General features: G+C 45.4%; 1 protein-coding gene across 1 annotated transcript in view; it reads right to left on the bottom strand.

The window, feature by feature from the left end:
* doc2d (double C2-like domains, delta) overlaps window positions 1-16,135 on the bottom strand; it is a 36,421-nt gene that overhangs the window by 9,027 nt on the left and 11,259 nt on the right. Inside the window, 4 exon segments of the mRNA XM_048249323.1 lie at window positions 5,239-5,363; window positions 7,663-7,719; window positions 7,814-7,940; window positions 13,037-13,146. Of these exon segments, the coding sequence (XP_048105280.1) occupies window positions 5,239-5,363; window positions 7,663-7,719; window positions 7,814-7,940; window positions 13,037-13,146 (419 nt within the window).

Below are 16,135 nucleotides of genomic sequence, written 5' to 3'. Positions count from 1 at the left end.
GCAGAGAGTGAGAGATAGAAGAGAGTGAGGGAGAGCAGAGAGACTTCATGAGCTCTTCTGTGTGCATAACTGGAGAACTGGCAGCAGGAAATGTCAAAGAGGAAAGAGCGAACTGAAACTGAGTAAAATCCCGCAGGTGGGCGGAGGGAGGGAAAGCGATAGAATGAGAGCAAATAGAGATTTCATGTAAAGCAGGGCCTATTTGGTGAACGGGTACAACAGGATGAAAGAAGGCAAAAGCGAGTGGAAGAGGGGAAAGGGAGAAAATTGGGCTATGAGTGCTCGCGTCTGGCAGGCCTGTGTTGCTTACTCAGCACTTGTACCACTCCACACTTTCATCCCTCTCTCTTCATCTCTCTCACTCACGTTCTCTTTCTCCCGACTGTCACGCTGTCACACTTTTCTTGCGCTAGCGCCGAGTGCTAATAGCCTGGTGATATTTCAGTCTGTTTGATGGCAGGTTGTAATGGCTTGATATTTCACGACTTCAAAAACAAATGCGTCACCTGGCTGGGTGAGCGGCACTGGCAATTTGCATTGTGATTAAGTACTGTTTAATAGGCCGACCAGGGGTGATGGGCAGCTGGCTCTGAGCAACAGCACCAGGAGGACCAACAGCACCCAGGAGAACCAACAGCGCACAGGAGAACCAACAGCGCACAGGAGAACCTACAGCGCACAGGAGAACCAACAGCACCCAGGAGAACCAACAGCACACAGGAGAACCAACAGCACCAGGAGGACCAACAGCGCATAGGAGAACCAACCGCGCACAGGAGAACCAACAGCACCAGGAGGACCAACAGCACCAGGAGGACCAACAGCACCCAGGAGGACCAACAGCACCCAGGACCGTGAGCACCCCATTATGTTCCAAATTAATTGTTCATTATGTAGGTTTCATTTGTAATTACTTAATAAATGTATATATCAACACAATTCTGATTAGTTAAAAACCACATAACTTTCAGTGTCCCACCAAGGGACGGTTACCCCCACCTCCCCCAACATTCTAGATCAATTGTATGCACCATATTGCTATGTAGCATAGTAATGTTATACACCATTTCAAAGCTTTGGCTCTTGGGAATCCAAAAATGACAACTTTTTTCATGTATAATCTGTATAGTGCTTTACATTCTCAGATTAATCTTATTATGTCTCAATTAAATTTGATCCAAAATGCCCCCCCTCCGCTTTTGGTGCTACCTGACTTCTGGCTGCAGTGTAGCTGCAGCACAATAAGTAGATGCAACATATTGTGTACTGAAATATTCACAAGACTCCATAGAAATTGAATCTTCATGTTGTGTTATCCAATATTAGTTGCACAGATGTATAGTCTATCTTATGCACACTCATTGAACCAACAAAGTAAATGCAAAAATGAATTTCCCCTGGATCAATAAAGTATCTATCTATCTATCTATCATCTAAAATAGAGACTTTTTTGTAATTATTCCATATTTTGTATAGTCAGTCTATATCAGAACACCTGACATACAATCTAAATAGTTCACAAGAAACCTCAAAGTGTTACCTTTCATTTGAGACCAGGATTATGCTTCTACACAAAGGGGTTCATGTGCAGTAAGCATTTGATTGTCAGTATACATTTTGGATAACAAAAAGTTCTATGGGGAGTTTCCACAAAACGCATGAGCATACTTTGGCAAATTATAGTCTAAAGCACTCATATTTTCATTCTATATTGATCTACTTTTGCACACAACTTGGTGACCTGGTGCTAGGGCTCAGTTGTGTTTCTAAGTGATATCAAGTGACCTAGAGGGATGAAATGTGGTCAGTACAGAGATGCTTGTAATCCGGCAGAAAGAAAAAACTATATTCTAGCCTCTGTAACTCTTTGTGAGTACATCACACATTTATTTTGACTGTTTCCTAGGAAAACTAGAGGTTCTCAGCTTTCTATAGAGGTCCAACATTTGATGGTAGGCCCCAAAAGAGGTGGGAACAATGCCCTTGCAAATAGGCACAGTGCAATTTCAGGCAAAAACTTGAAATTTGTTTTGAGATTTAAATTAAAGCCCATTTTTACCAGACATTTATTCATTCGGTAGGTACTGTACTAGTTTCAGTCCCATAGGAGTTCTCGAAAATCATCTTTATGGGAATGTTCCAGTAATGGAAACTCGTGCAAATGGTCGAGGACCCAGTAAATCTACCCCCGAGTTCCTCTAATGGAAACCCAAGTATGTTTTAAGAGTTGAGAGCTAGGGAGTCTGATTTATAATGTGAGTCGTAATGCAAGTCAGGATCCTGAGCGGTGCTGTAAGACTTAAGATGCAGAGGTGATTAAGTTGTGATTAAGTGATTGTGTTCCTAAACGGTGATGATTAAAGATTAGTTTTGGGCTGTGTAGTTTTGAAGTTATAAGATTAAAGTGTACATGCGTTCTGCATTGAAGTTTAACTAGCAAGTATTCTTCCAAAGTTTGTCCTGAGGTTTTCAAAAGATCAACTTCAAAGATTGTGAACTTTTACTTCAAGTCCATACTTTGTGTTTAAATGTTGAAATGTTAGTTTTAATGTTGAGTGAGCTGGTGCCCTCCCTGTATCATAAGTCTGACCTCTCGGGGCTGAGGGAGGATGGCAGGCCCTGACCAGTGAGGGCGGAAGAGAGCCTGACCTCTTGACTCCTCGGCCTTCACTACTGAATCATCCACACTCTCAGGGGCGGACGGTGGGCCGTTGCCTTTGCATCACTCAGTCTGAGCTCCCCCCTCACGCTCACAGCTCAGCCTGCAATTACACCAGTGACGACTTCAGTGTGAGTGGGAAGCCTGACCTCTGCACACCACGCTTCTAATCTGACTTGATAGCCCATAGAATGTGTCAACTGTATACATCATTAGTAAGACGCTCAAACTGTTTCAGCTGCTCAAACAAAAAGTGATAAGTGCATTTAAATGAATATGTGCAACCAGGCTTTCCACGGTCAAATGCATCAATTCAAGTCCTCCAGCCTCAATAAAGCCATTCCCATAAGCCCTGGAGGCCCTGCTCCCGGGTCCTTGTGTTGTGATGTAGGGTAATAATGTGTCTAAAGCATGCAGGATGAGTGCATACTAGTGGCTTGACCTACACGACCTATTCGCTGTGTCTGTGTAAATCACTGAGAAGCACAGGTTCTCTCACAAACGCATGTGCACACATGGACACATACCCACCAAGCCCGAAATAGATTAATACACAGATACATACATACACCACAGTCACACAAACTCACTGGGGTACGATGTTGCTTTTTCTCTCCCTGACACACATACATACACACACACACAACACACACACACACACACACACACACACACACACACACACACACACACACACACACACACACACACACACGCAAACAGTCTGTACTGTGGTGCTTTAATCCTCTCCCCACGAAGAAGCTGTTTCTGCTAGCAGTGCAACTCCACAGCAGGAGCAGCTGGTCTGTTTTCCTGCTCATACCACCACTCTTTCAACGCCTCCCCCCACCATGGGAGCACACCTGAAAGCTAGCACAAGTGCATTCTGGGCCATGGCCATCCTGGAGATGGAGCTCTCAAATGGAGTTGCTCTCCGAAATGAAGAATCTTTTTTTATTTTTTATTTCCCACTTCACTTCCACAGGGAGTAGAGAGGAAGCAAGTGGAAGAAACATTAGTTCCACAAGGAGGCAAATTACTGAGGCTAGAGAGCTCCTTAAAAACTTCAAGCGGCTTCAAGGTGAGCAGCCAAATCAATCCAAAACAACTTGCGAGTCACTCCCAGGAGAGGGAGAGGTACACAGCAGCCCATCAGGAGAGGGAGAGGTACACAGCAGCCCATCAGGAGATTTCCTAATCGAGATTCAACAGAGCGGATTGCATGTGTCTTTACACTGTGGAGGTTAAAGGAGGAGGCTTAAACAACAGAAATCACACACACACACACACGTGACACACACCACGCATACACACATGCACACGCACACACAGGCAAGCAAACACAAACACACACGCACACACACATACACACACACAACCCCATTTGCAGGCTGTATTACGTAAATAGCATAGCGGGTGTTAGTGTGGACTAGTGCGGTGTGTGAGTTGACCTGTGACAGAGCAGATACTCAGATGAAAGCACAGAGCCTTTGTGCGCTCCCCCGTAGCATGTCAAAGCTTACAATCCACAAGAGAAAAGTGTCAGGCTGAGGGAAAGAGCTGCCCCCATCTGCTTTTTACAGATGTAAGGAGACTGGCAAATTGCAGATGACTATCAGTGTGATATATCAAAACACTGCCATGGTGAAGGCCTTGGACTAGCAGGAAGCGAATCAATACTCAGCGCGCGCGAAACAACGCAGGGAGGAACTATCTCTGGAGGTTAACGTCGACTTGCTAGCTGATAAGTATAAAAAGAAAAGAATGAACGGATGAAAGGAAAAAAAAAGCTAAAGGGAGAGGAAAGATGAAGATGGAATGCAGCCAGATTTCTGTGGGTGACCAACGAGGGGAGGTACGCGGGCTGAAAATGAACTACAACCTGCTGCGATCGTCGTCTTTTTTCCCTTCTATCCTTTTTTTTCGCTCCCCCCTCCTGGAGCTTTTCCACAGCCTGGCGCGGCCGGTCGTGCTCTATTTCATCGGCTCGAGGAGAGCAGAACTGTGCTTGAATTATAAAAACATAACGCAGAGTTACTCATTCTCTTTGTGTTTCACTTTGCGCCCCTCTCACCACTGAAGTGCAATATATTCACCGCATCTCTCTCTCTCTCTCTCTCTCTCTCTCTCTCCCTCTCTCTCTCGCTCACTCTCATTATTTCCCTTTTACCTTTTCCCTGCATCTACACTTTATTCTCCATCACATTCTCTTTCTCATTCATTTCTCTAGTACATCATGCATTGGAACTCATTTCAGTCTCCTCTGGCCTCTCACTGTGACCAAAGGGCAGGGAAAGGAGGGGGCCTATGGAGATGGAAATGATAGGAGTGTGTTATGAGAGATATCACATACATTTGTTTTAATATCAAAGTAAGAGAATCTTCTTAGATTAGCTACTTAGAATCGTCTTAGATTAGCTACTTAAAAGTATTATATTTTCACTTTCTTCTGTTCCGTCAGTTTGTACATTTCAAAATATGCAAATGTTTCCACAGCAAGAGAGCGTTTCTTGCCAGTGAGGTTTCTGAATGGATGTGAGCCAAAGCGACAAACAGAGTTGCATGCATTCAAGACTCACATTTTGACGAACGGATCTGAGTAGCCATTGGAGTCCATTGCTGCCAGGTGAGCACAGCGTATGATGCCCACGCAAAGAGTGCTCTTCTCTGCCACGTAACACAGTGAGACCAGGATACGACCACGCTGGAGGGAAGAGAGAGAGAGAGAGAGAGAGAGAGAGAGAGAGAGAGAGAGAAAGAAAAGAGAAATTAGAGAGACTTTGAATTCATGACGTTGAATTTAATGTGGTTATTTTTCACCAAGAAATTCATCAGTCTCATCTGATCACAGAACAGCTGGATGAAATTTAATCATCATGTTTTGTTTGTCTTTGTGAGCTGTACTGTTGACAAAAAATTCCAACATACATTCCCATGTGCATACACACAGACATACCCATTCAGATTAATTATACCAATTCATATAGTTGAATAGGTCTGAAACACCCCTTATTCAGCATGGTCTGAATGGCCTTTGATTAGTATGCTGTCCCAGCTATGTTTACTGGAAATGGATCTTTTCAAGTCTGAAGTTTCCAAGTTAGATGATGTCATTTCCATTGACGTGTAAATCACCACTGCACATAAAACAGATACTAATTTGGAAGGATATTACAAGAGGTCCCTAGTTCACATGTTATACTATAGCTACTGGAGCTTTTAAACTCCATAACTTAAATCGCATCATACATTTTCTTTGCTGCCTTTCTTGTCAATGTACAGGAAGTGTCACCATCATGCGTCTTTTTGAATGAAAACCACGCACTGAATATGAAAAGTACACCTGTCAAAGCTAACACGGGTTAGAAAATTAACATCACTGCAGTTCACTAATTTTAAATGAGCGGAACAACCTATGCTATCACTTAATTCCTTTGTCATTTTCTGTGAGCATTGAGACAGGCTACAGTGTCATTAGTTCCACAAGGTGGTGGAGGTCATAGACGCCAGAGGGCCGCTTGCTTAAAATGATTCTGTGGTCAGACACCATGAAAATCTAACATATCTTGCCATGTCAGGCTTCTGCCATTTGTGTATGGTGAAGGATTACTGCTGAAAAAAACAGCTAGAAACCAGCTTATGCTGGTAGCTGGATTTAGCTGGTTTTAGCTGGTCTTTGCTGGTTTTCTTCCAGCTCATGCTGGTCTTTGCTGGTGTAGCTGGTTGGACCACCAGCTGGATATCTGAGGAAGCTGGTCATGCTGGTTTGACCAGCCTGTCGTGTGGGATACAGCTGGTGCAAGATGGTCATGCTGGTGACCAGCCTGCCAAGCTTGACATTGTTGGTGTAAGATGGTCATGCTGGTTTGACCAACATAAGCTGGCACGGCCAGTTAAACCAGCAGTGTAGACCAGCAACACCAGCTAAAATGACCAGCTTGAGGTGGTACGACAAGCAAAACCAGCTGAATTACCCTCATAAGCTGGGAAAACCAGCTGAAGGTATGTTTTCGCAAGAGATTTGCTGGTCTAGCTGGTCAACCATCATAGAGTGGTCAAACAAGCTGGTCAGGCTGGTTTTTTCAGCAGGGTGGTGTTCTGCTGGTATCAGTGTACCCCCCCCCCCCCTACAATGGCTAGTTGATGCGCATACACAGATCTTTCTCTGGTTAAAAGTACCCGTGTCTGTGTATAATAAATATATATATATAAGTAGAGAGAATAAGAAATACAGTAGAAACAAGAGCAGAGAAAGTGTGTGTGTGTGTGTGTGTGTGTGTGTGTGTGTGTGTGTGTGCATATATGTGTGTGTGTGTGTGCGTATGTGTGTCTGCATGGGCCTTTCTGTATGAGTCACTGAGTACGCACAAATTAGACAAGCAGATCCATAATCTGGACATCTGGCCCAAGTGAAAACGAAGGGTGAAAAATCTCCATACAGAGAGATGGATGGCAGTCTTAACGCAGGATCATCAGTCATTCAGAAAATAGCTCACACATTTTGCGTATAAGCGTAACAACATTAAAATATAATTCATTGGATCCAGAAGTGAAGACATCTGCCTGCAGAGAGCTTAATGAACATTCAGAATCAATGTTCTGTGAACTGAGGTGCTAAACAGGCTGCCAGATCTCTTAGTTCTTGCTCCCCCTCAGTCATATTAACAACAAAAGGACATAGAACCGGGCCTTTAATATGTATTAGGTTAGAATTTGGGTTGTGTGAAAAGTGCTTGTGTAAAATAAAATTCAACATGATCAGATAATGACAAATCATAACTGAATGCTCAAAGTATTAGTATCACAAATTCTGAAATATCAATCTAAAATTCTGAAATTTCAATCTGAAATTCCAATCTAATTGTGATCACATTAATACATATTAAGTTAATGCATTTTATAATTTAGTTCTACAGAAATACAACATTTGTACAATCATTTGCTGTGTTTTATTGAGGTAATGCAGGGAGTAAAAAAAAATGAGAATCTTACAGAAAACTCACCTCCTCCTCAGCCACCGGACCACCCTGCTCTACCACTTGGTGGTTGCTTTCTTTATTCTAAAGGCAAAAAGGCGGTAAGGATGTTAACACACAGGGAAATGTCAAACTCATTTACAGAGATGAGCCTGCACATACACACACACACACACACCTGTGTGATCCTCTCCAAGCCCATGTTGTACTTTTTGTTCTCTCCTTCTCTCAGTTTCTTGAGAGCAACCCTCACTTCGCCAATAAACTCGTTACGGCCCAGTCGATCCATGTCACACACACAGAGTCTGCAAGACGGAGGGCGACAGAGAGAGAGAGAGAGAGAGAGAGAGAGAGAGAGAGGCGATTTAGACACTCATAAATTAGCATATCAATAACTACCGGTAGCTAATCAATTCTGTTTGACTCAACACATGTAAGACGGAATAGGAGGGGTGACAGAAAGGGGTCAACTCCGACATGTGAAGGAAAAGAGAGTGCTGAAGATGAATGTGATTCAGAGATTAGTGAAGAGCACTGCCAGGGGAAAGAGGCCAGCCTGAGGAATGATGCAGGGAAATGATGACGGATCTGTACATCGGGGGAGGATATATGTGAGATTCCACACATATGCAGGAAGAGAGGGGGCCGTGTGAGAACGGAGGGGGAGAAGGAGGGAGCGCATTGGGAGGGGAAAGAGAGAGAGAGCAGTGGTAGAGGGAGAGGAAGAAAGAGAGTGAGAGCAGTGGAAGATGTGGCTGGGTCGTGGTGGAGGTGGGCGGTTTGACACTGTTGACTCCACTCTCGCACTCCTGCTCCTTCTGCACAGTTAGTCACTACCTGACGTGTGCTAGGACACTCACACACACACTCTCTCTCACACACACACACACACACACACAAACACAAACACACACACACACACAGAAACACCCTGACAGGCGATAACAGCAGAAGGCCCGGAACAGCAGAGTGATCTGACGCATTAGCAGGTCGGAGCCAAATTCTCTGGAAGGCTCACATATGGGGCAGCATCCCATTCCAGCTCGCCCCCATCATCCAGAGGCAACTGGGCTCTCCGCCACCCTCTCTACTCCGCTGCTAAGCTAAATAAGGAAACAAGGCCCTGGCTGAGATCGATGGCTATTGACCTTGAGCCTGGGTTCTAATTAACTGCTATATGTCTTTATTATTCCATAGACCAGCGGTCCCCAACCACCGGGCCGCAGGACATTCCTAACCAGGCCGTAGCCTACGACATGAGTTTAAAAAAATGCATGCAAACTAAACTAAATTGAATTCGCATAAAGTCACGTTTTTACATGGCATAGGCCTATATGCAGTTGTTTGATTGCACGCATGTTTGCATTTTGCCAGGTCTATTTACGTCTGTCTGTCCCGCCTTCAACACTTTTACATATTGCCTTCAGCGCTGCGCAGCCTCAGGTCAGCTCACTTCACTTTATCAGTTCTTGGCGAACGGTAGTGTCGTGTCACACGAAGTTAGTTAGCTAAACTGCTAGAATGAGCAACAAAAAACAAGCATTTTTAGCAGGTCACTGGCCAAAGTGTTTGAGTTGCGAGAGCCGCTGCAGAGATTTCTTACAGAAAAAAAGTCACCGTTAGCTGCACATTTTAGTGATAAGGACTGGGTGTCAAAACTCGCTTACCTGTGTGACATATTCGGGTTGCTTAATGACCTCAACCTGTCACTCCAGGGGAGAATGACGACTGTCTTTAAACTGGCAGATAAAGTCGCTGCATTTAAAGCCAAGCTTGATTTGTGGGGACGACGAGTGGACCGGGGTGTTTTTGATATGTTCCAAACAGTAGTGGGGGTTTGGGGAGAGACTGAGGCAGGGCCCTTTCTCTCGCAGCTGGTGCGCGATCACCTTGTTGCACTTTCAAATAAGTTTGAGCGTTACTTCCCATCCTCCAAAGATCCACGGCAAACCAATGAGTGGGTCCGCAACCCATTTGTCAATATCCCGAATAGTCCTAACTTGTCAGCGAAGGAGGAAGAGCAGTTGATCGAAATTGCAAATGACGGTGGTCTTAAGAGTGTGTATAAGGAAACCTCTCTGGCGGTTTTTGGATCAAAACCAAAGCAGAATATCCCGAGATAGCCGTAAAAGCTGAAAACGTTTCCCACCACGCATCTATCTGCGAGGCCGGGTTTTCGCAATGAATGCAACTAAGACCAAATTTAAGCAATCGACTGGACATTTCAAACACACTGAGGGTGTCACTGTCTTCCATCACCCCCAGATGGAAGCTTCTTGTTGCAGGGAAACAAGCAGGGCTCCCACTGATTATATTCGTAATGCACGTTTAGTTTTGTTCCCATATTTTGTTAAGCATGTTCACACTTATAGATGTAGCTTCAAGTTGTTCAATATTCATAGTTCATTTTGTTCAATTTTCCCTTTTTCAAGTTCACGTTTTTCACAAGAGATCGTTATCTTCACTGTTCATACATAACTGGAGCTAGTTCTTTTCAAGTAATGCATGCACAACACATATGGAACATGGAACCCCCGAACCCCCCCGCCGGTCCGTGAAAAAAAAAATAGGAATCAAATCGGTCCATGGTACATAAAAGGTTGGGGACCCCTGCCATAGACTACCAGCAGGACTGCCTGTTACCACAAACAGCAAAAACTACATGCCATATTGCCAAGAATTTCTAAACTTCTTTCACAAAATCTCTTTCACTTTATTTTAATACATCTTATTTAAACATATGGAAATTTTGTTTACGTATATACTGTAGGTCCAAAAAGAATACTGTCTTAACGGCCCTTCACTTCAATAACACTTTGAACCTCCAAACAGCACACTCAGTATATCTGCTCCTGAGTAGACAAAAATAAAATCAAATAAATGTTCTTAAACTGTGTCTTTCAAAACACCAACTGGAGGTTATGAACTGATATACAGTATAGTATAAAATACTATATAGTATAGTATAGTATAGTATAGTATAGTATAGTATAGTGAATACTATATACATGAATTGGATACTGGAAGCCAGACTCAAAGTGTCTGTTACCTGTTTTTAGGACTCCACTGATACCAGAGTTTGAAAGCAACAACAAACCTATGAGTGACTTCACAGTTGTTTGGTATTGTGTAATCAGCAATTTATTATCTTCTCTACTGTTGTTACATGAATATTAATTATTCAAAATAAATAAATTATGAATAATCAAATCAATAATTACATTTTGGCTTAGCTGAATGTCTTCACCACTAAAGTAGTTATCTTTCTGGTGAACAGTATGTATAGAATGAGATCATGTTGTTACATTTATAGTCTCTTAGACATTTTATTATGTGAATATGCAATGATCAAGCAACAACTTAGATGACAAAATGAAGCATTCTTTAGTCAATTAGTAAATAGCTTAGTAAACAATGGCATTATCTTGAACCAGTCATACCTTAAATAGAACACCCAAATTGTTGTTTTTAAAATAAGCACCAACACTGTTATCAGCTCTGTAAGTGCTGTATCTGAAATGGTCATTCACCATATGCTGTAGCTGGTGTCATGCTGAGCCTGGTTTCTTTAACTGTAGTGCTGTGACTGTCATCATTAGTCTGTCTTGCTGTGAGATCATCTGGCGCACGAGCCTACCCCAGTCCCAGTTTGCTGCCTACAGCCTAGAGCTCACCTCTGTGCTGCTTTATTAGGGGCAAGCTGTGCCACGAATGTGGGACGGACTCTCAGAGAGGGAGAGATAGAGAGAGGGAGAGAGAGAGAGAGAGGGAGGGAAGACAGTGGGACGGACTCTCAGAGAGAGAGAGGGAGAGAGAGAGGGAGAGGGAGGGAAGACAGTGGGACAGACTCAGAGAGAGAGAGAGAGAGAGAGAGAGAGAGAGAGGGAAGACAGAGAGGGATAGAGAAAGATGCGCTGTCATGCTCAATTCCAGACACAACAACATTGACAGGGTGTTGACGGTTTCCCAGGGCTGTGGCCCTCCACATGCGGCGCTTCCAATAACTGCAGTTACCCACACAAATCTCTTCTGGCCTCACGGGAACATTGCCACATGTTTGTCCACAAATGTCACTCTGAATTGTCATATGTGCGCCTGTGAGTGTGTGCATATGTGTAATTGTTTGTTTTTGCACATGTGTGTGTGTGTGTGTGTGTGTGTGTGTGTGTGTGTGTGTGTGTGCATGTTTGTGTGTTTGGCATTGATGTGAAAATCAATGCATCTGCTCCATTCCCTAGTGTTTGTTGGTTAAACAGCTGCCTGCCGGTGTCTCTGTGTGTGTGTGTGTGTGTGCGTGCGTGCGTGTGCAAGTGTGTGTGTGTGTGTATTGTCCACTGGAGGTGTGTGTGAGAGGGAGTGAGCGTGCGAGTGTGTGTGTGTGTGTGTGTGTGGTTGTGAGTGCACAAGTGTGTGTGTGTGTGTGGTTGTGAGTGCACAAGTGTGTGTGTGTGTGTGTGTATTGTCCACTGGAGGATTGTGGGCATGGGCACCAGTATGTACTCGTGTGACTAAGCATGATCCCTGCCGCCCATCATCCCCCCCGTAGCCCAGGGGGCGGCTAGGCACAGCTGCAGAGCCCAGGGCTTTCTCCCATGACTGCACTTTGGCCAGGTCTCTCTGCCCCCTCAGACTCATAGCCATGGGCTCTCTGAGGGCCTCAAAGTGGCCCTCCCATGCTGCCATGCTGCCATGCTGCACTGAGCCTCAGTGGCAGGGAGCTCCGTGCTGAGGCCTCCTCTGCTGCGCCTGCAGGCTCACTGGGTCCAGTCGCGCAGCTGCGTCACTGGGCTCGCTTGCTCTTTGCACTCTAGCTTTGCGCCACACAGGCGGAGACTGTAGAACAGTGCCAGAGGCTAGTGGCTTGCACAGTGAGGACCCGCTTGGCACACGTCCTTGACATGATGTCTCAGAGCATGCTGAGACAGAGACAGACAGGGCCTGTGTGTGAGTGTGTGTGTCTGTGTGTGTTTGTATGTGTGTGTGTGTGTGTGTGTGTGTGTGTGTGTGTGTCTGTGTGTGTCTGTGTTTTGTCATGTGTGGGAGAGCTTGTTGTGGGTTGTGTTCTTCCCTCAGGCTTATGTTCTACCTGGCTGCCTACACAGACCCCACACACACACACACACACTCACGCAAAGATACATGCACATGCATATGTATTAGTAAACACACACACACACTGGGGTGGGTGGATGGGGGGCTTTGAGAGGGTTGCAGTAGGTCTTTCTGCCATGTGGATGAGGTGTTTTTTCATGCAGAGGAGGAAACACTTCAGTTTCAGTCAAACGCTCTTTGGTCATTAACGTAAGCACTGGGCGAGGGGAGACTTGTGGGATTTGTAGTATACAGACATAAGAAGTTTTGCCCTGTGGCTACAGTGTGCTGCAGAAGATGTAGCGCTCACCTGAGTGTTTTAGTGGTCATGTCTGCTGCCGTAATGCCATGGTACACCAGGGTCTCATTCCACACTGGATTCAGGGTGTTCTTCAGCGTTTTTGTGCGTAATTTGTTCGCCTGAGAGAGAGAGAGAGAGAGAGAGAGGAGAAGCCGTAAGACAAACGAGGAGGTGAGAGGCAGAAAGTGAGTTGAGAACAAGTAAGTATGGGAGATATGATGACAGAGAGAGAAATAGAGAGGGGGGGGTGAGAGATAAAGGAGTAGAATAACAAATAAGGACACATAAAGAAAACAACACTTATTGCATCATTATACATGCATTTTGTTGCATTTGGTGCATCAAGGACACAAATGCTGCCAGCGTGTAAAATGTAGGCCGAGGATAATTGGGATTTTGGAGGAACAAAAACATATGTGAGAATAAGAGACTAAAAACACTGCACACGTGAGACTCCGGGAAAGAGTACTTAGGCAAGACCACAGGCAAAAACAGGTTAAGTTCCCACAACAGGAAGAAAAAGAGCATGACACAAAACAGGGTGATACAGAGGAAGGGAGAGCATGACACCAAACAGGGTGATGCGGAGGGTGTGTGTGTGTGTGTGTGGGTGGTGAGCATGACACCAAACAGGGTGATATGGAGGGAGGGTGAGCTAGAAGGAACATGTGGAGGGGTGAGACGAGCGAGTGAGCGAGTGAGCAAGTGAGCGGACGAGCAGAGAGAGACGGAGAGACTTCATCTGTCTCTGTCCCACAGGAGATGGGCAGACATCTGCTCACCTGCTCCATGAAGGAGAGAGAGAGAGAGAGAAAGAGCAAGAGAGAGCAAGAGAGAGAGAGAGAGAAGGGGGATAGAGGGGTGAAGAGAGAACTCCCCCCAACCCTATTTCTCCCTTCATGTTCTTCCCTCACCAACCCAAAATAACAGTCTGCTCCAGGGTGCCCCAGCCAATATCCATCTTTATCACTCACAAGCACCAACACACACACACATGCACGCACGCACGCACGCACGCACGCACGCGCACACAGACACACACACACACACACACAAACACACATGCACACATACTGTATGCACACACTCTCATTGGCAGGCACACAGACGCACACACACGCACACACGAACACACACGAACACACCCAAACACACACACACCTACAGACCCCTTGTTCAATTAGCCAGCCGCTCAAACAAATTAGTGTGAAAATCAAAGCGACTGCTCAGGAAAAGCCCCAGTGCTTGCTGGTTAAGCAGAAGCTGGCTGCCAGAGTGTGTGTCTATGGATTCATTTGTCCGTGTGTGTGTGTGTGTGTGTGTGTTTGTGCTTGCACGCATCAATGGAATGCAAAACAAAACTCAGCCTCAGGACACCTGGAGGATGTGTTGCTTCAGTTTGATGACAGTACACACACACACACACACACACACACACACACACACTCACCCTCATTCATCCCCACTGTTATACAATGACATCCTTGCAACCCTGTGACGCTAGAATCAGTTGAATAATTACAAACCCCTCCAATCCCCCTTCCCCACGTCTCGTGTGTGTGTGCGTGTGTGTGTGTGTAGGTGTGTTAAAGCATTATAAAACATCACCCTTGCATAACCAGTGGCCGTTGAGGAATTAATAAGCTCCCCCATCATCTCACATTCCCACCTGCATTCCTCTCTCCCCTCCTCCTACCAGTATGGCTCCGCGACACGTTGGGAGAGGAGAGGTGTTGAGACCCACCCTGTCCCCAGCGGCCTTCTCCCCCACAACACCCCCACTGCCCCCACCCCACCCCCACCCCACCCCGGTAGAGCGTGAACCAATCAGGAGCGACAGATTTGCTCTGCAGGCTTGTGCAGCTATGGCTCTCCGAGTGGAATGCTAGACAGCCTCAGCCACACACGGGTGCTCTAGAGCTAATTACCTCCACCACCCTCCACCTCTTCTTATCTTATGAAAGCACTCTCTCTCTCTCTCTCTCTCTCTCTCTCTGTGTCTCTCTGTCTCTCTCATCTGTGCTCTTTCTCAGTCATTCCTTCTCTCTTTCTGCCTCACTCTTATGTCTACCTCTCTAAAACACGCATTCACTTTGTCCATTCCTCTCTCATATTTACTCGCATTGCTTGTTTCGTTTTATTTATAAGAAGTCAAATTCTCTCACTCCGCCATTGTATTGCTCACCGACATCTTTTGAAATCTTTTCTTTTCCACTCTCTTCCAACCCCCCTTCTCTCCTCTCTCTCTCTCTCTCTCTCTCTTCTGTCTTCTGCCGGTCTGTCCTCTCCATCCTCTGGACATGGACAGGCCTGGTCCAAACCAGTGAAAAACGAATGGTCATCCTTACCTTAGCCCTCCCTCCACCCCTCCTTCTCCGTTGTTCCTCCCCTCTCTCCATTGGCTCTGTCACCAAAGCTGTTGCATCACCCTAAATATTTCATCTCAATCCTCTTCTCCCCCTCCCTCTCTCTCTCCATCGCACATCCTTCCATCTGGACCCATTTTCCATGTTTTTTTTCTTCTTTCATCCCCCCTCTCTCTCTCTCTCTCTCTCTCTCTCTCTCTCTCTCTCTCCCTCTTCTGTGTGTGTGTGTGTGTGTGTGTGTGTGTGTGTGTGTGCAAGCAGAGACCTGAGTTAGATGGTGACTCAGAAATCGCATTGGCCATGCTGCACAATGTAAGAGCCAGGACAGCAGACAGCCAACAGGGAGAAGAACAACGGTGTGTGTGTGTGTGTGTGTGTGTGAGAGAGAGAGAGAGAGAGAGAGAGAGAAAGACAGAGGGAGGCAGAGAGAACTAGAGGAAGTGTGTGTACAGTATTTGTGTGTATACTACAGCAGAACGTGACATTAAGTCAGGATTGCCAGGAAGAGAGAGAGAGTGCACAGTCCACATGACAAGACATCATGTGTGAGAGAAAGTGATTTGAGTGTGTGTGTGGATGAGTGAGTGATCTGGGTATGTGTGTATCTGAATGTATGTGTGTGGTTGAGAGAGTGATCTGGGTATGTGTGTATCTGAATGTGTGTGTGTGTTTGAGAGAGTGATCTGGGTATGTGTGTATCTGAGACTACATCTACACAAAACCAACGGGTATATTTTCTCCT

This window comes from Alosa alosa, chromosome 1 (genome assembly GCF_017589495.1).
Source record: "Alosa alosa isolate M-15738 ecotype Scorff River chromosome 1, AALO_Geno_1.1, whole genome shotgun sequence".
NCBI classification, from domain to species: Eukaryota; Metazoa; Chordata; class Actinopteri; order Clupeiformes; family Clupeidae; genus Alosa; species Alosa alosa.
This window is presented reverse-complemented; position numbering and strand designations above follow the sequence as displayed.